This window comes from Mercenaria mercenaria, chromosome 10, assembly GCF_021730395.1.
Source record: "Mercenaria mercenaria strain notata chromosome 10, MADL_Memer_1, whole genome shotgun sequence".
Classification (NCBI taxonomy): domain Eukaryota; kingdom Metazoa; phylum Mollusca; class Bivalvia; order Venerida; family Veneridae; genus Mercenaria; species Mercenaria mercenaria.
In genome coordinates, this window is record NC_069370.1 from 67,330,968 (window position 1) to 67,358,751 (window position 27,784).

Sequence of the window (27,784 nt, forward strand, 5' to 3'; positions counted from 1 at the left end):
TGAAACGCACATAAGTGCAATCTTATTCCAGTTCTTACAATATACTTGGGAGTTAGGCTTTGTATTTTTTATGAAACGTAATCCAGATCCAATGGCGACTTTTAGAAACTTGAAGATGTATTAAAAAAAAAACAAGAACAAAAGTCGAACATTTGCAAAGATCGCAGACACCCATAAGATACATTACAAGGAAATAGAGAATGTAAATGAATGCGATTATAATACCAAAGAAGTTACTAACCGACACAAAACTTACAAAGATTCTCTAAAAGCAGTGAACTTTGGTCGGGGTTGCAGATAATGTATTCACTTTATTTTTAATGTCAGAATATGATTAAGCCCCCATGTTTACAATTTACATAAGGTCGTCCCTAAATTTCTCAAGAAGTTGCAAAATATTAGAAACCCGGATTTGTTTTGCTTGAGTGTATGAAGAGTTTTCGAGAATACTTGTACTTGTTTACGTGGTGTTTTCAAAACTCGTTTATGACACGAAATAGGAAAATATGTAAAGATGTAAAAGCGAGAAATAGGAATTTTACGATCTGTTTATCCTTGAGTGTGCAACTACATAGAAAATACAAAACGCATGATTGGGTAATAAATGTTATACTTCATTCTCTGTTAAGAACTTTTTAGATGAACTTTTTAGATGAAGAAAATAGTACTTTTTAAATGAAAATTGCCTTTGATAATGCAATCCCGCACAATTTAATCAAGTTAGAACCATTGAGGAGTAAAACGAAATCACACTTGCGATTGGAATAATTACAATTCTTTCCTGAATAGGATGCGTTGGCGGGGAAGAGATAGTGACGACTAACTGTATATCTTTATTAAGAAAACAATCGACCAGAATGTGGACTTTTAAAATCGTAAAAAAGTCAAATCTTGACGATATGACATGAGGCGAACTTAGTGGAATGCTATATATTAAAAATATCAAATACGTGAGGATACCCTTATGCTGTCGTCTGCACGACCACTAAAATCTTATGTTTCCGCGTCATACATGTATGAGTAAAATACATTCGTAATAACTCTCTGAGCAGATGACAATCGGTACTACTTTAGATGCAGGGGTTCGAGTTCCGTTTTATTTTGCATAACCAAGTTATGCTCGCATAACTTCCTTTTAATCGCAATTAAGATTGTATGCTTGAGAATTAATCTGTAGCTCGTTGTTTGCTTTCAATTAAATAAATAACATATCATATTGCACAGACACAAAAAATAATGAATCAGTATCTGTGGCCTTCGTCCTTCGTGACAAACTTGTGAGCTTTTTGTTCAAGTCGGTAACAACTAGTTCGTTTCAGTGTGAAAAAAAATTTGGTTTCCTGAGCTAGACATCCACCTTGCCAATTGCCACCTATAACACCTACACACACTTTATCTTTACGTCTCGGCGATATATGACCATTTTGTGTCGATTCGCCGTAAACCCCAACTCACTTATCTTTAAGTATCCTGTGTAATGGCACCTGACATTTCGAATAATACATCTTCCCTTACAGATTAGAATAATTCTATGAGACAATTTAAGTACTCATTGTCTTACTAATCGTTTTTCATGATAAACGTAAAGCAAAACTTATTGCGCTGTGTTTGCCGTATTGATCTGAAAACAAATTAAAGTCATAAATGCCACGAAAGTCCGCTTGAAAGTGTTCTCATATAACTGCAGTTCAATCATACGATGAATCTGTATCAAATTGTTTTATTCATGATTTTCAAAATGTTCCAGATGTGTGTGGGTTTGTTTTACCAATAGACCAAACCCTCTGAAACGTCACTAGGTAGTTCGACTCTTGAAAGAACACAACTAAATGTATATCAAAATCTATAAGCTCATATGGAAACGGTTTGATTCACACTGTTAATGAGAGGAATTTAACTGAAACCCATTCACAAATACACATTTTCATGTCAGATCTTTATATAATTGAAACAATAGTTTCTTTAGGTGAATTATTACAATTATTTCGATATAAAGTAAAATGAGTAAATAACGTAGCTGCTTCTCGCTATGCCTCTAATGAAAGTCGTATAAAGAATATAGGAATCTTATATTGGTTACATGTTGAGGTGGGAATATTTCGCTTACTGGTTACTCAAAGCCGTCGCGGACGGTCCGGCCGATCCGGCCATGGCCGGACCACTTTTTTGGCCAAGCATGATATCGGCTGTAATCGTCCGGACCAGATTTTTGCATTAACTTTCATCTTTTGCTTTTTAAAAGTGACAAAATATTGCCTTGTTAATGTAACTATCCACCAAGAGTGGTATCGGTCATGAATGTCCGAAGGTGTGAAAACAAATTTGACACTTTCCTTGTCTAATTTATCAACCCTGCTTGACTGGATTAATCATAACTAAACAATTTCCTGATGGATCTTTCATCCAGTATGATATAAAGGACGATTTCTTTTATAATCTATAATAATTGTTTAAATAAAAAAAAAACATGCTATATGTTTAAAAAATGGAAATCAATTGTGTTTAAAACAAAACTTATCGAAAGCTAATTTCTTCTAATTATTACTTTCAGATACGATTATCTTAAATAATGACGACATACATATCAACTATAATAAATAAATCAACATTTATAGCAATCTGCTAAAATTGGCCAAATGTTGGAAAGTTATCCTTGAAAAATAACATAAATTGACTAAAAATCTTAACAGAAACTGCTTTCGAGATGCAAGAAAAACGCACTTACTGGCATCCCAAATGTAAAAAATTTCTCGGGGGGAGAACCCCCGAACCCCCCTTAAAATAATGATAGGGTTTGGGTGGGGATCCACCTCTCGTGCCCCACCACCCTCTCCTTCCTTCGGCACTCGCGGGACGCCATTTGGTAATATTTCAAAATATGATTATTTATCTTAAAAAATTGTTTTTAATCAAACGAAATGCCGACATACATCTCAACTATTAAACAATACATCAACATTTATAGCGATTTGCTAAAATTGGTCAATGTTGGAAAGATATCCTTGAAAAATATCATGAAATTGATTGAACATTTTAACAGAAAATGCTTTCGAGATGCAAGAAAAACGCACTTATTTGCATCCCAAATCTTAAAATTTTCTTGAGGGAGAACCCCGAACCCCCGTTAAGAGAGAGAGAGAGGATAGGGAAGGGGAAATCCCTCTCTCGTGATTTCCCCCTCTCCTGTCTTCAATGGAAACCATCGACTTCCGGTTGAAACCGGGCGCTGGCGACAATCTCACGTTGCACATGAGGAGAGAAAGTGCCCACGGTGCCCACTTAACGATATTGGGGATGAAATGCATTACCTCTTAATTTGTCCTTTCTTTACAGCTCTTAGGAATAAATATATTCCTCATAGATTTTCCCATAGACCAAATATCCTGAAATACAAAGAACTGATGACGTGCAAAAATGAAACAATTATTCATAATTTATGCTTATTTGTTAAACATGTATTGCGAGAATTTAAGTAATTTCCTATCTGTATACACACCTTTCTTAAACAGTGTTTACTATGTACCAAATGATTTAATAAGATTTAACAAACCAATGTAAGTCCATGCATTACGAATTCTTGTTCGTTTGTATTTCAGTCAAGAAAGAAAATAAAGTACCTTCGTGTAAGTCCACGCATTCCGAAATCTTAATCCATTTTGATATCAGCATAAGGAAAATGTACTTTCGGACTTATTTTGTTATTACAATTTAAGATAAACTCTCGATAGTAGCCTCCATTCATAAACTGTACACGTGGATTCCGTGATCTTCGCGCGCCCTGCGAACTCGTCCAATCAAAACAGAGTATATGCAAACCTAGCTACTTCTATATTACACAACAAAAATAACGTGCCATATAATTTGAAAGCAATGTTTGTTTTTTGTTGTTTTATTTTTCAACTTCTATTTTTGCTTTTGTCTCTTATTTCTACTTGTTATTTAAATCTGACATTATGTTATTGATATTTTTCATCGTATAGTATCAATTTTTTCTATTTAAAGTGTCTTCTTGATTTGATCACTTCCCCTTCAGAAATTACCACTCTCGTATGAACTTTATCAGTTATGTGTATTTATTTGTTCACATGTATTTACACCATGTAAACTGTGACTCTGAATTAAAGTATTGACTTGACTTGACTTGACTTCAGCACTCACGGGACGCCGAAAGCCGGACCACTTTTACGAAGCCGGCGACGGCCCTGTTACTGTTAAGCCGAAAATGAGGCTCAGAAAAAACTTCACAGGAAAATATTATTGAGATCAATTTCGTTCCTTAAAGCAGACAGATTTATGGATTATATGCCGTCAGAACGCTGGAAAGATCAAATCTTATTTAGCCCATTTACTCATAAACGTTTTCATTAAGTGACTTGATAATGATGATAATATATCATGTAAGATTCATTTGGATAATCATGTGCCTCTTAAAGATCAATAGCTTTGTTGTTGTTGAACAGGTTATTAAAGTATGGTTTCTATTTTAATTAAGATTATCTAGTAAGGTATTCATCAACATTGTTTTTAAATGTAAGATGCATTAATTCCGATATGCACGAACAGTAGAATCTGTCTTGGAACCGTGGCAATGTAAATAGTTAAAATACTGTACTATTTATAACATGTTTCAGATACTGACTTATACAGAAATAGGACTGGCAAGGGAGGCAAATCTTGCGACTGTCCATGTCTTCGCGCACCTGCTGAATCTCGGAACAGTTTAGTTGGTTTACGCTTTTGCATTATAAAAGCGTAAGATTTGGTTATTAGACAAAAAGTACCAGCCTACAGAAGTTCCGCGGATGCTACCACAAATTTATAGGTTGAACATGATGAATATTTAGGTAAAACGCCACGAGTTAACTTTTGTTGATATGATAAAATACATTTTTAAGAATATTTTTTCACAAAGAAACGGCGATTTTCGTATAGTGTTATGTTTACATTACGTATAGCCATGTTATTTTGAAATGTGTTACTAACCTCCATTTCGTAAAGCCATTATTTCTACCCCTACGACATTTTGGTAAATACCACTCATGTAAGTTTCTGCTCCACGATAAAGTTTGACGGTGCAAAAAAAAAAAACAAAGACAAATATCAAACAGGGAATGCCACGTACCAAAAACGCAGACTCCCCAAAACGAAACCCACAGCATGCAGACGTGCACACCACAAACACACACACACATAAATGCGCACACACACAAAGCCAACACATGAGGACAAGACGAACAAACAAAGGAACACAGTGGGGCACCGCCTTGGAACGGTCAGTGGTAAAAACACCACTGGGGAGCTTAAACTGGTTTATGGTGCGCACCTAACCTCACTCTTACCCCCATCATGTTCCAAAGACACGGGACAGTGTAAATAAAAGTAATCCCCTCCTGGTGAATCTCTAACACACGTAATGGTGTAAAGTCGAGTGAAGATTGCAGGAGAACATTAACAAAATAGGTTTATGGTCAGTAGTTAGCAAACAGTCCGATTGTTTCATCCTCTATGCACATACAATTCGTATTTTTTGAAATTCTTGCCATTTAGATCATTTAATGATTTTCAGCTGTTGAATTAGTATTTTTTGTCCAGTAAAAATGGATCCAACAGCTAAAAACCGAGTGATTGTCAAAAATTGTGCTTTCTTGTTTAGATTGGGCTGAGATAAGACTGGAGGGTAACCTGGCCAGGTCATGTCCTTTTTATGCCCCCAGCATCTACTGATGCGGGAGGCATATAGTGATTGTCCTGTCCGTTCGTTCGTTCGTCCGTCCATCCGTACGAGGTTAACCAATTGGGACCGTTTCGTCTAGCATCAATACCCCTTACTAGAAGACTTGATACTAATGCAGATGTAACCTGTGACCATTCCTCATCTTCAGACATCACCTGACCTCAGTTTGACCTTGACCTCATTTTGGACAAAGGTTGCTTTATATGGGCCATCTCTTGGTTAACCAAATGGGACCGTTTTGTCTAGCATCAAAACCCCTTACAATAATGAATTGATACTTATACAGATGTAAACTGTGACCATTCCTCATCTTCAAACATCACCTGACCTCAGTTTGACCTTGACCTTGACCTCGTTTTGGACTTAGGTGCATAATCTATCGACAAAGATGCCACTGGGGGCATCAAGCGTTTATTGAACGCAGCTTCTTGTTTCTTTTAATTGTTGTCATTTTTGGGAAATATCATGATAAGTGCCAGTCAGAGTCAGCCCAAAGAAAGCGAAGCAAACTAGTAAAATAAAAGATCCTTTAGTGTACATACATTCGCTCTATATATAGTTTGAAAATTAAAAAAAAATCCTGTTTCAATGTGTTTGTAATTTTTCAGGAATGTTAAACAAGTATATATAATGTGAACCAAGTCAAATGGTATTGTGGCATAGAGGTGACATATGTGTATTTTCGTAATCTTGTGACCAGGATTCTATGTTGTGGGAATAATTTACTAAGTAAAGGGAGTCTGGCGCAGTGGTTAGCAGTTTGGGCTACAACACTAGCGGCCCGGGATTGATTCCCCGACTGTGGCTGATATCTCGACTAGCGTTCAGCGATTTACTTTAATTGGTACAGATTTATACCTATGTATGTACAGTACACAATTAATGTTTACCATGTCTACAGCGACAAACCCAGTAACTTAGCATGACGGTGTACTGAGATTTATCCTCCATTATTTTGGTCCTTCGAAGTTTGGCGTTAGAATGCCAGTCGCAAACATACACGTTGAATTATTTTGACTATAAAATAAATTATATAAGGAAACAATCAATGCACGGTCTTACTCACCAGTCCCGCGCTTTGTGTTCACAGCAAAACAGGGCATTCCTTTCTGTTGTATGTGATGTGTCTTTCACACAGGGGAGTTAGATTTTACGGCGAACCGACACAAAAAGGCCATACATAGGGAACACAGTTTATATAGCCACACTCTAAATTCTGACATTGGACATACAAGAATCCACTCTGTTTTTCATTTCACCGATCACACTGTATATTGTCAAAGGCACAGGGCCTAGCTTACATGTCCTGTTATATTTTCTGGTCCTTCGGGATCATTGATTTCAACTCATTTAAGCTTGAAGATTGAATACTGCTTAAGCCGGTGCTAGGGGGCGTGGGCAGTGTTGCATTTTCCATTACTGCTCATGAACAGACTCGATCAAACCGAGTCTGCAATTTTCACTGTTTGCCTTGTTCTCGGTGCTTCCGAGGGATCTACTTTCCAGATTTTATTTACACGTTTTCAAGCTGGAAAGCAGATTGTCAAATTCTACAATTCTTCGTCCGTGTCTCCATTTGCCACGACTCACGTGTTTACCAATTTTGGGTGTTAAAATGCACCGCATGTTGTTTTTACACACCCAATCTGACTTAAGTACTTGATCTTCTAAACGAAGATCTGAGAACGACCTATTCACATTCGTTTTCTGTATATTTTGATTTCCAGTATTGCTATTTTTATTTTATCCAATCAATCGACTTGTTCGAATGTCAAAGAGTAAGAAAAATGTGCAGTCATTCCAGGGCTCGAACCTGGGACCCCTCGCTTACAAAGCAAGTGGCCTACCGACTGAGCTAATCGGCTATCTGATGCATTACGACATAAGAATTGTAAATATCAAAAGTCAAGGCTACAGGTAGATTTGCAAGATTTGTAAGTTAGGCTCTAATTGGCTAGCGAAAGGGTCGTCAGAACGAGGCAATGAATAGGTCGTTCTCAGATCCTATGCGTAGCGTAATAGGAGATGTACTTTAGTCAGATTGTTACACACCCATCACCGTCACACATCACACCAACTCCATAACTGTGACCAGTTACAATATATTTTGACGTTTCGCAGTAAACTCTTATTTTTCATCCTTTTTAGCAAAGCGTCCTCGCTGATCTCTGGCAACGCCAGCCATTTGGAAATTCAAAACTGACGTCATAGCTGAGAAAACCCATGCACCTTTACTAATTTCAGAAAAACCAAAAGTAGCCGATTCGTCTCCGTTATCTCTACGGACGTTGACGATATATGTCGACATTTACCCACTTTTACCGATTCTATTAGGGTCTTACAGCCTTAACTGACTTAATGTATACATGACTGAAGTATTGTTGAATGTGATGCAAAACAACAAGCAGTGCGTTCGTACAGTCTGGACATAAATAGTACACTATGCATCAAATTTGCTGAATTTGAATTAAGGTAAAGGTAAGCTTTATCATAAAAAAAGCCCAGCAGATATAGTAGGATTCAATGTGAGAAAACGTATACTTCTGCTGTTACTTTGGTAAGTTATTTTGTTTCGCCGTTGCAGAAGGGAGTTAATTACCATATTTACCCATAAAAGTACTTTTATAAATATATGCATTTGTTTTTTCTCTGCTTGTCTTAAATTATTTTCGATTTTCTACAAGTCCATGTTAAAAATTATTTTGTAAGCACTGTATTGCCATTTCATGCTCGGAACCACTGGCAACCCCCCCCCCCCCCCCCCCGCTAAAAAAAAACCCCAAGTTTAAACGATAATGATTAAATGATACTTGATAGAAGAAATCTGGCAAAGCATGGTATTATGATGTAATTCTTGGGACATGAATCCAGAGCAAAAAAAAAAGCAACAAAGCTTTGGAGTAGAAAGTTTGATGTTATTATCCGTTTCCTAAAGCTAGATTATATAGAGAAAGCTTGAATGATGAAATCTGGGAAAACGGTAATTTGTACATTTAGTTGAAAATTGATTTCCGTTGTGACTTCATAAAAACTGCATGAAGACTTTTTTATTGAAGATTCTCATAAAATGGCCTTGAAGCTTAGATTCAGGGAAAATTGAAAAAAATGCAAAATCTTATTTCCATTTGCGCATAACGTCGATTTTTATATGCTAATGATATCGCGTGATTTCGTTTTAACATGGTAACAAGTTTGACATTTGAATTGACATACACAACTGCGAGTGTATTAACGACAAAACTATAAACATTACCCGTGTAAATAAGGAGATTGAAATAATCACAGTGGGGGGTAAAAATGGGCAAAGGTAATTAATTTATTCTGTAACATTTTGCAATATATTTAAATATACATCTTTAAGAACTTTCAGAACTTCTTAAATTTTAACCATTTTCGTGTAATACCGAAACATGTTACTTTTTGAGAGTAAATTCGAGGAAAGTGGTCCACATATAGTTTTTCAGTCACATGCAAAAAGCTGACACGTTGACATGTTGCTAATACCTAAATTTGAATAATTTCAGAAAATAGTATGAGCCTCCTATTACTTTTACTTCTCAGTAATATTGCGTTAATGAAGAATTTGTTAACGAAGAAAGATAGAGTGGGAAACTTTATGCATTTCCGAGAGAAAATGATCAGATACCGGAATTCGTTTTTAGATAGTGTTATTGTTTTGCGTTTTTTAATACTTCAGTTGTTAAATGGAGATCATTAAATGATCGTTCTTGTTTAATATCGTGTAAATATTTTAATCCTATGGGGAAACAAAACCTTAATTAAAACTGAATGTAATATTCATAAACTAGAGCTATCACTAAAGGTGATGAATGTACCCCACGCATGCACTGACACAGTACATTATTGCAATTTGACGCACACAAGATTGCATAATTATGTGGACTGTATGTATATAGACTGTATGTATACAGTATAGTAACAAAAAACAGAGTCCCATAACTATGCAGAATATTTATCTAAAAGAACGTAACATGCACCATGCACAACTAGTGTTGGTACTGATCACTTGTGTGAAGTTTCATTAAATTGTGTGCAAGGGTTCGGAAGATTATGCGCGCACAAGACTGCATATGCAGACTGTATGTACATAGTATGTTAACAAGAAACAAAGTCCCATAACTCTGCAATTTTTGTCGTTGATAGAACCTAACATGCCCCATGCACAACTACTGTTGTTACTGATCACTTGTGTGAAGTTTCATTAAATTGTGTCAAGTGGATGAGGAGAGATGGTGCACACAAGATTGTGTCTATGTATATAGTTTAGTAACAAAAAACAAAGTCCCGTAACTCTGCAATTTTTTTTTCTGAAATAACCTAACATGCCCCATGCACAACTACTGCTGTTACTGATCACTTGTGTGAAGTTTCATTAAATTGTGTCAAGTGGATGAGGAGAAATGGTGCGCACAAGATTGTGTCTATGTATATAGTATAGTAACAAAAAACAAAGTCCCATAACTCTGCAAGTTTTTTTTTCTGAAAGAACCTAACATGCCCCATGCACAACTACTGTTGTTACTGATCAATTGTGTGAAGTTTCATTAAATTGTGTCAAGGGGATGAGGAGAGATGGTGCGCACAAGATTGTGTCTACGGACAGACAGACGGACAGACAGACAACCTGAAACCAGTATACCCCCTAACAACTTTGTTGTCGGGGGGTACAATAAAACATAACTGTCCAAAAATGCTTTGATGCTAAATTTGTATACAGAAATGTACCTACTTTTATATAAATCACAACAAACTGTTTTCTTTATTGCAGACAATGTGTCTACAAACGTCAAGTTCAAAGAATGTTTTTCAATTTCTTAAATAAAATAATTGAATCACGGACTATTTGTAACGATACAAAAACTTTTATATCAAATTAATCAGGGAAAAGACCGCTTCAGTGATAACGTAATATTATATTAACCTAATGTTGCGGTTACTTCAGTCCAGTGCAAAAATACTTGAGAGTCTCACAGAAACGTTTTGATTGCATTTGGCTTAAACCGGACTGAGTTGGTGACTCATTTGGCAAAGCCAGTTTGGTTAATAAGAAGACGCGTTTGTAACAAATGTGTCCGAAGCAAATGCAGTTGAAAATGTCAGTGTGATCTAGCAAACAAAACTAAGTTAGTAGAAAATCAATGCCTAAGAAAACTATAATTGATACCTATTTGTCTTTCGCCTTAGTTCTGCCTTTAAAATATAAGTACACAGTGTCTATCATTTTGTTTTTGTAATAGGATTCAATTTACATCTCAGATTTTATACTCTGTTTATAGCTAGAGGAACATTCAAAGGGTAGAATAATAAACCTTCAATAAATTTTGAAGTGATGTTGTTTGCACTGGCCGTTACTAAGGCGATATCCTACTGCGTTCATTGTATTTGATTATTTTGTCCTTTTTCTGAACCGGTTAGCTATGTACTTTTGTGTAAATCTAAGTCATTTGTACATCCATACATTCACAGCAGTGGCTATTTTTTTGGATCTTTGCCCTTGGTTTTTTGCAAGCCCACTGAATCATTCTAATTCACGAGTGGTGTTCGAACTCAATGTGCGAGAGAAATTGAAAACAGTACTACAATAAAATAAGAAAGTCACACACTTAGACTATGTAAAGAGGTTCATAGTCAAACCGTTTACCTTAAATACTTTGTGATCGAATATTAAATAATTTTTCCTAGGCCCGATGCTATGAGAAATGAGCAAAAAGATTTTTCCTCGTTTTCTTCTGTGTACCAATAATTAGGCATCGATTTATTGAATTACTAAACATAATTAAATGAAGATAATTATCATGTCTGTTAATTATCTAATAATAATAATAGCATGCAATTTATGCACCTTAAAACCACTGTTTATTTTGGTTTACTTGATGGAAGCTTTAATTTTATTTTTATATAAAATTTACACCTATAATTACTATGATCTTACATACAATGGAGTTAAATAATATGATACACATTCAAGAAATCTGACAAAATTTCGATTCCTACTGTATATTCACTAGCGTAAGGAGAGTTATGAAAATGGAATAGGGATTTCAATATAGCTAAGTAGTTCAACTCCATCTTAATCATTATATAACATTCGTATTTGACCTTGTTACTTATATTACAAAAACACATATCATATAAAAAGGATGAATTGGTTTAAACAATATTTTATTCATATATATTTACAATATGAAACATTACATAATTACAGCATGAAGGATTGAGTGGAAAGCCAAGTTTATCTGAAACTCTCTCCTTGCATATTTTGGTAACATGTTAACTTCACAATACACAGTATTGTATGTTGACCGGTTAGACATAAAATGAATGAAAATAAATATACGTGCATTCATTTTGTATTTAAAGCAAATGTAAAGACAAAAACATATCTATGAGATCGTACAGGAAAGAAAGGATAGAAAAGCTAGAAGCAAGAAAAGACAGGTAAAGGATGAATTATACAACCGTATTATAAGTTATTAGCTCACCTGAGTGTTTGTGATCGCTTGACGTCCGGCGTCTGTCTGTCTGTCCGTTTGTCTGTCAACATTTAGCTTGTGTATGCGATAGAGGCTGTATTTTTCAATTGATCTTCATGAAATTTGGTCAAAATGATTGCCTTGATAAAATCTAGGTCGAGTTCGAATATGAGTCATCTGGGTTCAAAAACTAGCTCACTAGGTCAGATCAAAGAAAAACCGTGTGTATGCGATAGAGGCTGTATTTTTCAACTGATCTTCATGAAATACGGTCAGAGTAATTGCCTTGATGAAATCTAGGTCGAGTTTGAATATGGGTCATCTTGAATCAAAACACTAGGTCACATCAAAGAAAACCCTTGTTTATGCGAAAGAGGCTGTATTGTTCAATTGATCTTCATGAAATTTGGTCAAAATGATTGCCTTGATAAAGTCTAGGTCGAGTTCGAAAATGGGTCATCTGGGGTCAAAAAGTAAGTCACTAGGTCAGATCAAAGAAAAAAATTCGTGTATGCGATAGAAGCTGTATTTTTCAATTGATCTTCATAAAATTTGGTCGCAATGATTGACTTGATAAAATCTAAGATGAGTTTGAATATGGGTTATCTGGGATTAAAAAGTAGGTCACTAGGTCTAACCTAAGAAAAACCTTGTGTATGCAGTAGAGGCTGTATTTTTCAATTGATCTAAATGCAATTTATTCAGAATGATTGCCTTGATAAAATCTTGGTCCAGTTTGAATATGGGTCATTTGGGATAAAAAAGTAGTTCACTAGGTCATATCAAAGAAAATACTTTTTTAAACTTAAGTGACCACTTTTTTGGTCCAATCCTAATGAAAATTGGCCAGAATTTTTTGTTTCCATGAAATCACTATGTCAAATAAGTTTACACAGTTATGTCTGTTTCTCAGGTGAGCGACCTAGGGCCATCTTGGTCCTCTCGTGTTAATTATGGAATTGTTGTGCATTGTGTTCAAAACTTCATAACTAGACACAGTCCTGACTGGCATTATCTTACTAAGGACACAATAGATGAAATCAACAAAGAGTTTCGAATAGAGGATATTACGTGTATGTCTTTTTATACTGAATTTATTAAACAAGTTGAATAAAATAATAAAATGCGATGCTCTGTCCAGCATTTTATCAATTTTATTCAACAAGTTTATTAAAGTCAGTGCGAAATGTCTTAAATGAAATAATATCTTCATCACATATTAGCTTTTTCTGCCAAAACTTCAAAAAATCTAAATATGCTTATAATCATCTTAACATAATTAAAGCAAAGAATCAATCATTTGGTAGCATGACATGACCTGTATTATGTAAATTATTGACTATTAACGTTAGCATTTGTTTGAATACATATAAACAATTATGAGATAGATTTTGAGACAGTGCACTACAACCACGTATTAGTATACAATATCTTCGACAACTTTAGTTACAGCCAATACTAGCTCATAATTGTAAGGTGTGACATCGTTTCAAATGATTTACATTTTACATCAAGGTGAAGTTGGATTTCCTGAACTGAACAATCATTCTCATTTTCCATTGCGACCTGATAAACATACAACTCTTAAAGCTATACGTGCATGTGCACTGCCACGTGAGGCCTTGAATATTCCAATTTTCATTTAGAATAGTAAATATCTTCTAAGTGACAGTTTAAATATCACGTGTTTCATATTAAACGTAATGTGCCTTGCTGTATTGATCTAAAATAAGTAAATGTCAAAGGTGCAGGAAATCCGTCTTAATTGGTGTATAAAGTATTTTAATGTAAAATCTTATAACTTAAGTTCAACTTAACAGAAAACGTGTATGTGAATGTTCCATTTCTGAATGTCATGTCATTGTTTTACATGTGAATATATGATTTCAATATTGCACTTCCATATCATGGTTTCCTGTGTTTGCAATTATCGCAATATCACCCATCACCTAAGGGTACAGGGACCGCATTACCAGGCAAAAGAGCGATATTATGACTGCATTGTCGAACTTGCATGATATCAACCTTAAGTCAAATGGACGATAGCACAAAGCACGATGCGAAAGTGATATTTACATCGCACTATTGCACTACTGTAATTTCATCCTTTAGTAAAAGGGACAACAGTGCGTTAATACCATGAAAACCAGGAGAATATCGCATTTTCTAGTCATTTGTTGCGTTTCAAGCCAACGCGTCGTACATTACAATTTCTAACTTAGGCGTAAAAAAAAATATGTTTTTCCGGTATCCCGACCTACCCTAAATTTAAATTTTTGGCCCGACCCTAAATGTTTTTCTGGCCTTGGAGAATATTTTTTTCAACTTTTTAACAAAAAGATGCAAAACTGCACTTTTTATGCTTTAAACATGGCCAGTGGTGTTAGAAATCAACTTACTGATACTCTAAAGGCATAACCCCCTTATTTGTAATCATTTTTTGACAAAAAAAATAATTTCCGAAAAGTCTCCCTTAATAAAAAAAATTTCAAAAAAAAAAAAAAAAAATTATTTCCAACCTACCTACCCTAATTTTTTTGAGCATGTTACCGGAAACAAAGATTTTTTTTAGGCCTTATTACACGAAGTGCCTCCAAGTTAAGTTGCTGTCGTTTACTGGTGTCCTTTTGAGAGTTTGTATATTACATGTTACTTGTAAGTGTAATATTTCCTCTTGATTTAAGATTTCAGACCAAGACTAAAAGCAAAATTTGTATTCAATTTGGTTTAGTCTAAAAATATAACCCACGATTACTTTCCAAGCTAAAATGGATATTGCAAATTACACAAAACAAACCTTTAATAGAATCAGGTGTTTAAGGATAGCTGTACTGAAAATGTCCATGAGATTTATATCTTGTTAATGACCTTCTTTTTATATTCCTTCTTACAATACACGCAAACTCACAAACTGATATACTAACATTTAGTTATCACAACCGTTACAAAATGTATGAAAAGCGAGACGTTTATCAACATCTGACCAGAACTTACTTGACTTGGCATGTACCCATTTCTGTTGTTACCGTGTGTGTAACCTGTAACAATGCAACATAAATTTGGGTTTCTGTCGTTACAATACATAACATGAATACTAAGCTAGTATGATGGATTTCTGCAGGAGATGGAAAATTAACTTTTTATAGTCATTTAGGCGAATAAATAACTACAAAGTTACAAATATAACTGCTGTGTGTATTGATATTCTTATTACGCTGTAACTTAATTTAAGTTATGCTAATCTGCCTTAACCCAAGTAACAACCGTTTTCTTTGAAGTAATTTTGTCACTCTATATCAATTGCATTTGCAAAACTGTCCCGCTTAGCTCAGTAGATAAGAGCGTTGGTCTATGGATCGCGGGTCGTGAGTTCGATCCTCGGGCGGTGCGTATGTTCTCCGTGACTAATTGAGAACATGACTGAAATACTGTTAAAAACGGCGTTAAACCCAAAAGAAACAAACAAATCAATTGTTTTTAATAACATTTTTATTCATAATAATTTCAGTATTTTTTCTTAATTTTGTATCATTAGTGTATAATTTGTCATTTATTAACACAGAAAAACTTTTAAAATATGCTAAATTTCAGTAGGTAAAATGTTTTTCCTTCTTCAGAAAAATGAAAAGTTTTGAAAATATGAGTTACAACAGTTTTCTTTTCAACCCTCAAGGACACAACATTTCTTTTAGCAAGTTTGGAACTGAAAACAAAGCTACGGCTTCCTTTTTAGGGTATAGCATCATGAAATCCGGTATTCTTCTTTAAAGGTAACAAAGTACTTCTTACTGCCCCGTTCGTCCCCATCCATGTACCGTTTGAGCTACCTATCATTATTTTTAACTACGCCTTACATGAAAAAAAGGGTTTTCCCCATTTAAATAATTGACTTGCAGATCCGTACGATCGTTTAAAATATCGTGTGTGAACAAGAAAACCATTTCATCTTTATTTGTAATTTCAAATGCAATTTTTTTAATCACGCAATGGTAATATTTAAGAGATGTCTCGAAACTAATCAAACACGACATTTTAACGGCCTTGCGGGAAAAAATATCGCCACCGAGATTAAGTTTAAGCATTTTTATAAGGCAAACCCCTCTAACCTAATTTCGAGTTAATCAAACAATGCCTTTAAAATATGCCTGTACAGGTTGAAATGTTGAGCGGACTTGTTATCATTTCTTTTTGATTTCTGATTGTATGCGTGTTCCATGGTTTTCTTAAGAAAAAATACAAGCATTTACAAAATTATTTTAAAATGTGCTTGCTTACTTATCGGGCTATCGACATTATTGTTGTCACGAAGCTTTATGTTAATCGACTGCGTGGACTTAGCTCCACAACGCAGTACATACTATGACGTTAAATCTTTGAAATGTAATTTTTGAAAAAGTTTCAGTCGGAAATATTTTATCGTTTTTAAAGCAGATAGGAATTTATGAAAAAATTTGAACATTTCATTTTTTATTCACATCTTTTGCAATATTATTATGTTTGCAGCTGATATTTTAACACATACTATATACATTTTTTACATAAATGATTTTAGATATGCTTTACATAAATGATTTTAGGTACGCTTTACAATTGACGTTTTCAATATCACTTCTTCTCAGCGATATATGACCATTTTGCGTCGATTTACCGTAAAAACTTACTCACTCGCCCGCTCTTTTATATCGAGGTAATACTGCACATTGACTATTCATATTTATAATACAACAGGATCAAAAACATGAAGCAAATATTTCAGTGGGGAGAATAAATATTGTACTTGAGAAACACTTGACATGACAATTTCCCTCTTTTTGGCCTTTAGTCTGATTTCATTTAAACATATTCATTTTAAAGATAAAAAAATGTAAAGATTGCTTAGCCCGGTTGTGCATATTGTCGGCAAGTTCCGATTCCGTGATTTTCAGCAGAGTTATGGCCGTTTATTCGCCAAATTTTAAGGTATTTGGCAATTTCTTTTACCCCATAGGGCAGATTTCCACCAAACTTTTAAGACGCTATCGGTGCGAAGACTAGTTATTGATGTCATCGGCATGTTCCGGTTCAGTGATTTTCAGCAGAGTTATGACCCTTGATTTGTCATATTTTACATATTTTTATATGTTTCCACAACTTTGTGTATACCATTAAGCTAACCAGTGTGTGTACAATTCCCATTAAATTTACAATTATTAAAGTGTTACGTTTTATTTTCAGATCTTATCAAGAATGGTTTTGCTGGAAGATGGTTCATATTTCCTTTCATATAATTAATATTTTAATTATGCTTTATCGCCCGTTCTCTTATATTACAAAGAGCTGGATTGACAGGAAAAAAGAAAGTTCTTCTATATCGTGTAGCGAAAAGTTACTGTCTTTCTAGAACACCTGGTTATTGCAGTAAGTCAAAATTAGTTATCAAAGAGCGGTCAGATAACCTAAGCATAGTTCCTTGATTCCGCATTTTGAACGACTGTGCCCAATCTTGTCCCTAAGTCATACTTTATGCATTTGTTATGTCTGTGTTGTCTACTTGTTACACTTAGTCTATATAGTATTTGTGTACTTATCCATTCATAAGCTGATATACGACTTTAATTTACGACGACTTTGTAAGTTGAATGAATCTTTCAAATTTAAATGTTACTTCAGGTCTATATAATTATGTACACAAAAGTTATAGACCAGTCAAGAAAAATTGCTTTATATCATTGAACTTTGTCACATTGGCTAATGCAAACGTATCTTGATATGATTATGTCTTTTAATGTTTTGTGACCGGCAGAGGTATCTATAAGATACCCATCTATACCTGAAAACGCTTCGAAGCTTTTATTTAGTATGCCCTTGATGATGATGATGAAGGTGTGGGTATGCCCTTGATGGTGAAGGTGTGGGTATGCCCTTGATGGTAAAGGTGTGGGTATGCCCTTGATGGTGAAGGTGTGGGTATGCCCTTGATGATGAAGGTGTGGGTATGCCCTTGATGATGAAGGCGTGGGTATGCCGTTGATGATGAAGGCGTGGGTATGCCCTTGATGATGAAGGCGTGGGTATGCCGTTGATGATGAAGGCGTGGTATGCCCTTGATGATGAAGGCGTGGGTATGCCCTTGATGATGAAAGCGTGGGTATGCCGTTGATGATGAAGGCGTGGGTATGCCGTTGATGATGAAGGCGTGGGTATGCCCTTGATGATGAAGGCGTGGGTATGCCCTTGATGATGAAGGCGTGGGTATGCCGTTGATGATGAAGGTGTGGGTATGCCCTTGATGATGAAGGTGCGGGTCTCGGTCTTGAATACGACAGATCGTCTTAGTATGGTGAAAGATTACTTGAATGTAAAGTACATGGAGTATATTTTCTTGCACACGACAAAAGTAATCTGAACTATTTAGCCTTCTAAATGTGATTTTGACATTAGTTAGGGGTCTGACTCGTAAATCAGACACATTTTTATGCAATGGTGGTCATTATGCCAAGTTATTTTGAAATACTACAACGATGGCAAAGTTCTCAGTTCTCGGCTACGATAGATGTTTTGTTGCATACATACAAAGTTACGCACAGAGGCATACACACAAACATAGGTAACACGTCCTCCCGTTATTACTGGCGGGAGCATAAAATGACTTAAATATGCGTACGTGTATTACTACTAAAATTCAATTTGATAAAATATTTTTGAACAAATGACTGAAATATATGATTGTGAATGTAGCTCTACACAGATAGTATATATACTGGTATTTATGCAAGTTAAATACAGTTGACGAAAATGTTCTATATTCAAAGTGTTACTAAAAATTAAGAAGAAACTTAGAGAAAAGACAATTTATACCTTACTATACAAAATTCTTAATATGATCTTATATTGTTCCTGGTTCAATTGTGCATAGAATACTCTGAATAGATGCAAGGATATCTTTATTTCAATGTGCATTTTATTGAAACCAACTGATGCACCTTTTAATTTAACAATATTAGTTTTGATACAAGTTCTGGAAAGTATCTCAGTAGCAAGAACTAGTAGTGAGAAATAATAGACGAAGTTGTTAATGGTAACTGGTCAGTTCTATTTCATTTTGCAAAGATCAAACCTATATATAGATAAGAGTTTAAATGAATGCATATTAAAAATAGTATACAGTTTTCTTTTACACTCACCTACAGCCAAAGATTGCATACTGGTTTGTTACTTTTCAGTTGTTTTTTAAGGTTATGAAACGACCAATTTTCAATTCTCGTACACTTGCATAGAAGGATCACCATTCTTTAGGCCCTAAAGTTAGAACATTCTTGAACACAATTATAATTGTAAATAATTATAGTTCGTCTACCTTCAGTTATTATCACACAACAAAGACCATTGTAAGTTTCTGGAGAAAAACAGCAAAAGTTTATGTATACAACACGCTCACAAGTATATATAACCTTGACATAGATTTGTGTCTTATATGACATACAAGATACAAACATGCACGCATGCTGTTTGTAGCATAAACTATTAAATCTAATCATAAATCAAGTAAAAACTAAATTCTCACTGGTATTAGTTGTTTGAAATAAAATGCAATGTACTATTATCAGGTAATAAATCAGGCATTCAGGTCTCAAAATAAATCAATAGTTAAATCCGTATCTTACCAGCACGGGGTGGTAAACGCGCAGTCCAATTCCCGCTGGGAATACGCTTAAAATGGGATGCGCGACTTCCTGTGCTTGTGTTGCGCATCAATATATAAAAGTTGGAGGTAGGTGGGGTTTTGTTTTGTTAATAATGACTCATTTAGGCGTGTGTTCCAAAAATGCAAAATGCTATTCGACACAAAAATGAATAAGGAACATATGTGTGAAATATAAGCGTATCAGTTTAAGAATTAGCTCTGTTATCACGAAAACTGCTGGCTCGAACTGTCAAAAAAGTATGGAATCATGAAAAATGCCCGTTTTCTCATTCGTGTGCCTACTTCCTGCAAACGTGACGCTTCTGATGGTCAAACATGTATGATAGGCATCAATATTGCATAAACTTGAATAAAATGTAGCTTTTTGGGGGAAAAAGTGGTAAAAATACCGGGAATGGGGTTGCGCCTCGGGAATGGAGTTGCTCTTACATATCATATAGTCAAACAGCCCTTTTAAAATCCCAATGGATTTTACAATGTCCTTGCTTCCTTCTTTGGTTAATTTTATTAAGTTAGTTTTTGGCAAGGAAACTAGTTTGTAACCAGTGTCCTTAGCAGTTTACAACGAACACTAGGTTGAATGTATACACAAAGGTCATTCATTGGAATGTTTGTAATGCAGCCACTACAAATTGAGGTTTAAAATACATGTAACATTTGCCTCAATGAAGCTGACTTCAAATGGTCTTAATCGACACAAGAGATGGAACACGATGTCGGCTGTTTTACGTTTTCATCTGCGTTTCAGTTATGTTTAGGTGTGCAGTTAACCTAGCCAGAGATTTGGTACACGTAGTAGCCTGTTTTCCGTAAGTGCCAACTTTTCCACATAATCAGAAGTAAAGAACAATGATTTCAGACACGATGCATTTTATCACAGCGGAAACCATACGCCTAACAGGAGGATCGTACTCATAACCTTGTGAAATGTAGACAAACTCTCTCCCTGATTATTACATATTGCGACCTGTGCAGAAACATTTCAACAGGAAGACATCTTAATTCTTTCTCCGACAGAAGAGTCCTCAAATGCAGAAACGTCACTAGCAGCACTCTTTAACCATGAAATACTAGATTTGTGTAAAAGTAGTCAACGGCATTTGGTCAATATTAGTCCAGAATTGCAAACGTAGCCCCTTTTTCTGCTAATTATCATATAATTATGCAAATGATATAGACAATGATAATAGCGCAGTTGAAAATATAGTAATATTGCATATTTTCCGCATGATTGTATTTCCATTATAATAACAATAACATTTCGAAGGGCCACGTACAATGATACAATACGGGTGTTTCATTATCTCCGATAGAGTCTAAATTGTTCCCGAAATAATTCAGGCAGTTATTTCCATTGAAATAATACAGTTATGAGGACCACAAACTTGTGTGTTCACATACGTGACAGAAAAGTTTGACATTATGATAGATACGAGCAACTCCATTCCCGGGGCACAACTCAATTCCCGATGATTATCAATAATGTCCTCATAAACTGGATTTGAAGCCAACAAATGTGATATTCGCTACTGTATCACAGTTGGTTTACCATTAGAAAGGTCAGATGTCCTCAGACTAGGTATACAAAGACAGAAACTGGCATTTTTGTTGAATTCATACTTTTTTCACGCTTCGTGTCGCCAGATTGTGATAATAGATCTAAATCATAAACTACTAACTAAATATTTCACACATATGATTTTAAAGCAGATAGGAATATATCAAAAGATCTAACACTTCTTATTTCTATTTACATCTTGCAATATTATTATGTTTGCTGCTGATATTTTAACACACACGTACATACATTTTTACATTACTGTTTTTAGATATGCTTTACATGTTTACATGGATGCTTTTAGATATGTTTTTCATTATTCATAGTGTTCTTTACATTTTTACATGGATGTTTTAGGTGTTTTACTTTTTTACATCAGTGTTTAGGCTTTACAGTTGGCGTTTGCAATATGACTTCTTCTCGGCGATATATGACCATTTTGTGTCGATTCACCGTAAAACCCAACTCACTCACTCACACATATGACGTATTATCCTATTTGTGTCGAATAGCATTTTGTTTTTGCATGTTTACCACCCGTGGTCAGGACATAGAGGTCCTAAGCACACGTCCTGTCGTAAAAACAAGTTTGATGACGGTGTTTATTTATGTAGAAGAATCTATTTTTGTGATAAGTAAATAGGTAACTAGTAAAGACAGGAAGAAGCTGAAACAATATGTTTTAGGGTTTGTTTTAACATTTTACAAGCCAAAGATACATTACGGCTGCAAGAATAAGTGTCGTGTTATATAAATACTTGTTGTTAGGTACGTTTGAATATGGTTTAAAGATAAACCACTTAGATGGACAAAAATAGTTAAAGACAACGCGATTGGTCAAATCATTATGAATGAAACCTTTCCCTTTGGATTTTGAATGCTTGTTTTGCATACGCAATGTTTGAGATTTGGAATACATGTAAATGAAATGTATTATAAGGACCCCATGAAGGTTTTGTTGACAGTTATTCCAATGTAAAGTGGTTTTTTATCAATAGCTGATAATCTCTGGCCGACTGAGTAATATCATTATCGGCAAGATTTTATCGTCTTCATTTTCATCATATTCATATTTGCTACTATTAGTGTTTCCGTCGTGATAAGCGTAAAATATAAATGGACCGTTCTCCAGCAAAACCGGGCTTATTGACGTTCGTGACGTTATTTGGAAATTCCAGTTTAAAGGTTGACGTCATCAACACAGTGCGTCATCAACTTTTCAGAAACACGTGTGTAAATTAAATCGATTGTTTTCTTGTTTTTGGATAGATCTAGTTAATGATAATTAATTATGGATGAGGAGTTAGAGGTAAGAGTTTTCTTCTAAACCAATAGTTCACTAGATTTCTAATAATGATTTGTGCATTGCTTTGTGTATTTTAGAAATGTGTTTACATTTGTTTACTTTTGAGACAGAGGTGACCTCAGAAAGTCGGTATCAGAAAACCCGACAAAAAGTTCAAAGATGAAGACCTAAGAAAGGAAGAAAATATAATTTTGTCTCGCTAGATATATCTATTTAGAGTTTTTACTCATGATTTAGCGTAAAGCATCTCGATCTACATCAGATTTCTACGATTGCCGGTGTCCCCACCCACTATATAAATTGCATCGTCAAGTTTCCGTTAAACGCTCGATGCAATTTGAGAGATTTATTTTTCATACAAAGACACCAGCTTATATGTTGTTGAGATCAATTGGCACGGCAAACATACAAAAAATAAAAAAAAAAATTAAAAAGCAAAAATTTAAGCGGGCCGTAGCTGCCTTACGATATATTATGGTTATATATAATAAAAATCGATGGCATTGCATCTACTGAATCAGTGGCCGAGCTGTCTAAGGCGCTTGTACTTCTAGTGTTTCTTTTGGTAGTCAGATAGGCGTGGGTTCGAAACCTGAAAGAGGAATTATTTTTAATTCTTTTTTTTTTTTTACTCAATAAAATTACGATATTTCTTTTATTCGAAAAAAAAAATGTCTTTCTAGAACGAGAACTTAGTAAAAAAAAAAAACTCAATGAATGAATTTAAATAATTTACCATTTTGGGATATAGATTGGCTCGTCATTTAGAATCTAAATTGAAGTCATTCTTTTATCATCCGAAATTACATTTCTCTATAAGCACTATAACTCTCTATATAGGAAAACAGTATTATGGTGAATTATAAATCTTGCATCAAATTCTTGAACGATACAGTAAAAGAGAAATAAAGATTGCGACTAGATTGATTTACAATTCCTTGCTTATTGCACCAAATTATCACTTTTGTCCGAAGAAATAAAACACATTGAAATATATTCAATCATTTTTCAGGAGCTGGAGAGTTTGTTTTCCGAACATTTTGGGCGGACCCCGAGTGCTACCCCATGTGTCTCACAGATGAGTGATTACAGTGATGAAGAGGAAAGTGATTTCGATGAACATATTGAGTTGGGCCGTGTAGCAGATGTTGACCAAAGAGTAAGGCAGTATCTGGATAGTTTACCAGCTAGCCATTCGGATGAAAGTGAGGAATCTAGCAACGAGAACGATGAAAATAGGACATCGCCATCGTTGGCTCAAGCTGACCTGGATTTGATTAGGGTAAGACAATTTAAGTCAGTTGGTTGTGGTTGCCAAAGAAACTGTCATGCCTGTTTTGAAATAGATGAGTTGCACGGACACATTCTAAATATTAGAGAAATGGAAAAACAAGATAAGGAAATGTACATAATGGCAACATTGGGGCCCCTTGTATTTTCTCACTCTGAGAAAAGTGCAGATTTTTGGTTTTCGGATCGATGGAATGCCTAAACAGTTGAACTTTCTAATAGATGAAAACGAAACTACTGGGAAAGATGGAATCAACACATGGGCCGAATGCAGTTATATCCATGATACATTATGCCATGAATTCGTACAGTACTGGGGAAACAAAGTGTGCCATACACTTTTCAATAAACAGTAGAGCTACAGTTTTCAATGATTCACTTAGGTCTTATAAAGCTATACTAATTAGATTGATAATGCTTTATTCACGTACGGTGGCACAGAGGTGACATAGATGTTTTTTATATTAATACGTGCGCACGTAATAACTAATACGTGCGCACGTACTAGTACAAAAAACATCATCGCACATACTATAAAAAAACATCTTCGTACGTATAAAGTAATACGTGCGCACGTACTAGTACAAAACACATCATCGCACATACTATAAAAAACATCTTCGTACGTATAAAGTAATACGTGCGCACGTACTAGTACAAAAAAAACATCATCGTACGTACTATAAAAAAAACATCTTCGTACGTATAAAGTAATACGTGCGCACGTACTAGTACAAAACACATCATCGCACATACTATAAAAAAACATCTTCGTACGTATAAAGTAATACGTGCGCACGTACTAGTACAAAACACATCATCGCACATACTATAAAAAACATCTTCGTACGTATAAAGTAATACGTGCGCACGTACTAGTACAAAAAAACATCATCGCACATACTATAAAAAACATCTACGTACGTATAAAGTACGTATGAAGTAATACGTGCGCATGTAAAATGTTTTACGTGCGCACTTACTAGTTTGTAAAAAACATCTACCTACGCATAAACTAATACGTGCGCACGTAAAACCTTTTACGTGCGCACGTATTACTTTATACGTACAACAATGTTTTTTATACTAGTACGTGCGCACGTATTACTTATACGTACTAAAATGGTTTTTTTATAGTATGTGCGATGATATTTTTTGTACTAGTACGTGCGCACGTATTACTTTATACGTACGGAGATGTTTTTTATAGTATGTGCGATGATTTTTTTGTACTAGTACGTGCGCACGTATTACTTTATACGTACGAAGATGTTTTTTTATAGTACGTACGATGATGTGTTTTGTACTAGTACGTGCGCACGTATTACTTTATACGTACGAAGATGTTTTTTTATAGTACGTACGATGATGTGTTTTGTACTAGTACGTGCGCACGTATTACTTATACGTACTAAAATGGTTTTTTTATAGTATGTGCGATGATATTTTTTGTACTAGTACGTGCGCACGTATTACTTTATACGTACGGAGATGTTTTTTATAGTATGTGCGATGATTTTTGTACTAGTACGTGCGCACGTATTACTTTATACGTACGAAGATGTTTTTTTATAGTACGTACGATGATGTGTTTTGTACTAGTACGTGCGCACGTATTACTTTATACGTACGAAGATGCTTTTTTATAGTACGTACGATGATGTGTTTTGTACTAGTACGTGCGCACGTATTACTTTATACGTACGAAGATGTTTTTTAATAGTATGTGCGATGATGTTTTTTGTACTAGTACGTGCGCACGTATTAGTTATCACGTGCGCACTTATTAATATAAAAAACATCTATGTCACCTCTGTGCCACCGTATTCACGGTAATTGATGTTGCAATTTAAGTTTTAAACATACCAAATTGACTTTCATTAATAATTAATGATTCGCACTACTAAAAATAACATTCTGTTCAACCGTTGAAGCCTTAAGCAAACGTGCATTAATGCAAATAAAAACTTATTTCCATGCACTGAAGTTTTCTTTGCTTTATTATTTCCAGGCCAGAACAAGAATCAGTATGTGATTGGATATTTCATGTGGCGTGTCATGACAGGAAGACACCAGGAGATCGAATACCATATGCAGATTCCTGGCCATGCACGCTGCCTTGTTGACAGTGGATTTGCTTCTTTAAAGAAGCTTTACCGGCGCACCGATTGTGATTCCCTTGTTCAGTTGCAACACGTTGTTGATATGTCGTCTGCTACAAATGAAGCTGTTCGATATCCTGCTTGGCAATGGCGTGACTGGAAATCGTTCTTGGGACCTGTTATTAAACCAATGCGTGGGATAAGGTAGCTATGATATTTTACAAAGCCACTTGTGTCCATAGAAGCAAGCTGTATCAACGAAATGCTTTTTTGAAAAAAAAATAATTTGTACTGATTTTGTCCAAAAATGCTAGGTAATCGTAATCACGTTGCACAAGAGTGCGTTACAGAATAAGTAATTTATTGCAAAGCTGTATACATATAAAAAGCAAAGCATTATTTGTTTTCGATGAATACTTCATTTTCTTCTTCATGCAGGAAGTACCAGTACTTCAAGATGTCTTCTGACAAACCTGGTGTAGTAACTGTGAAAGAGAACAGAGACACAGATGAAACGACTGTAAACGTGCTGCGGTCTCAGGATCGTGTATTTCCAGCAGACGACTTACCAACAGTTATCCCTGCCCATGGACTTACACGAGAACGCCAGGATTACCTTTATAAGACCGTCAGACCTTATGTACGCCCAATGCACCAGGATAGCACGTGCCCAGCGCCTAGTGATCAGTAGTTGTTTGACATTTGTAGACACTTGAATTGGAATATATATGAGCCGCGTCACGGAAAAATGTGCCTTCGGGAATCTTCGAGGCTTTGCGACCAGCGTGGACCCGGATCAACATGCGCATCCGCGCAGTACGATCAGGGCCCACACTGTTCGTTGTTACGCCAGAGAAGGCTTATTCTACCTGAAGATGCAATTTTCAGGTGTATTAGTGCTCAGAACAGCCTAAATAAACACTTTCCGGAAATCCACGAAGATTCCCGAAGATACATTTTCCCGTGTCGGGGCTCATATGTACTGGTACGTCTTGACTAAAACGATTAGTAACTAGTAATTATTTAATTTTTGCTGTTATATTTACGTTGTTATTATAACAATATGTTTAAATATAATGTTAAATAAATGTGAAACTAGACAGACATTGTTTCTTGAAAGGGCAAAATCGATGAGACTCAAGAATTTTATATACAATTAAGTTTTACTCCCATGTTTTGAAAGGGACTAACCCACACATTTTTGACGAAAATATTTTTCTTTCAAAAATCAGTATGTGTTTATTCTGAAAGTTGCTAGTGGCACAAACTAATTGAGATATGAATTTGTCAAAGATGTCCTTATGAATGACAAAATATATTGCGAAAACAGTAGTAAACCGTTGCAACGCTTTTCAAATAATGTAAACAAATACATTATTTTTGTGTTTTTACGGATATTTACTTCTTCTTTTAACCAACTTTATCATTTTTTCAATGTTACATATTCATTTTATTTCAAACTTGGTGAAAATGAATATGTTGAAAAAATCTTTGAAAACTGTGGGTTAGTTACTTAAAATCGCAATGATCACTAGATCTACATGTATATCAAAACGAAAGACGAATTACCATATATGTATCTTATAATGAATAAGACGTTTATTTTGACAGAAGAA

At 35.0% G+C, this 27,784-nt stretch overlaps 1 protein-coding gene across 2 annotated transcripts; it reads left to right on the forward strand.

Annotated features, from left to right (window-relative positions):
* Nucleotides 1–22,577: 22,577 nt before the first annotated feature.
* LOC123541729 (uncharacterized) lies at nt 22,578–27,473 on the forward strand. 2 transcript variants are annotated; one of them, XM_053553268.1, is made up of 4 exons: nt 22,578–22,699; nt 23,789–23,981; nt 26,078–26,372; nt 26,607–27,473. In XM_053553268.1, the coding sequence occupies exons 2-4, from the start codon at nt 23,855–23,857 to the stop codon at nt 26,857–26,859; spliced, it is 675 nt and encodes a 224-aa protein (XP_053409243.1). In that variant the 5' UTR covers nt 22,578–22,699; nt 23,789–23,854; the 3' UTR covers nt 26,860–27,473. The 2 variants fall into 2 exon arrangements, with proteins under 2 accessions (XP_053409243.1, XP_053409242.1); XM_053553267.1 differs by having other exon boundaries at nt 22,664–22,779.
* Nucleotides 27,474–27,784: the final 311 nt, after the last annotated feature.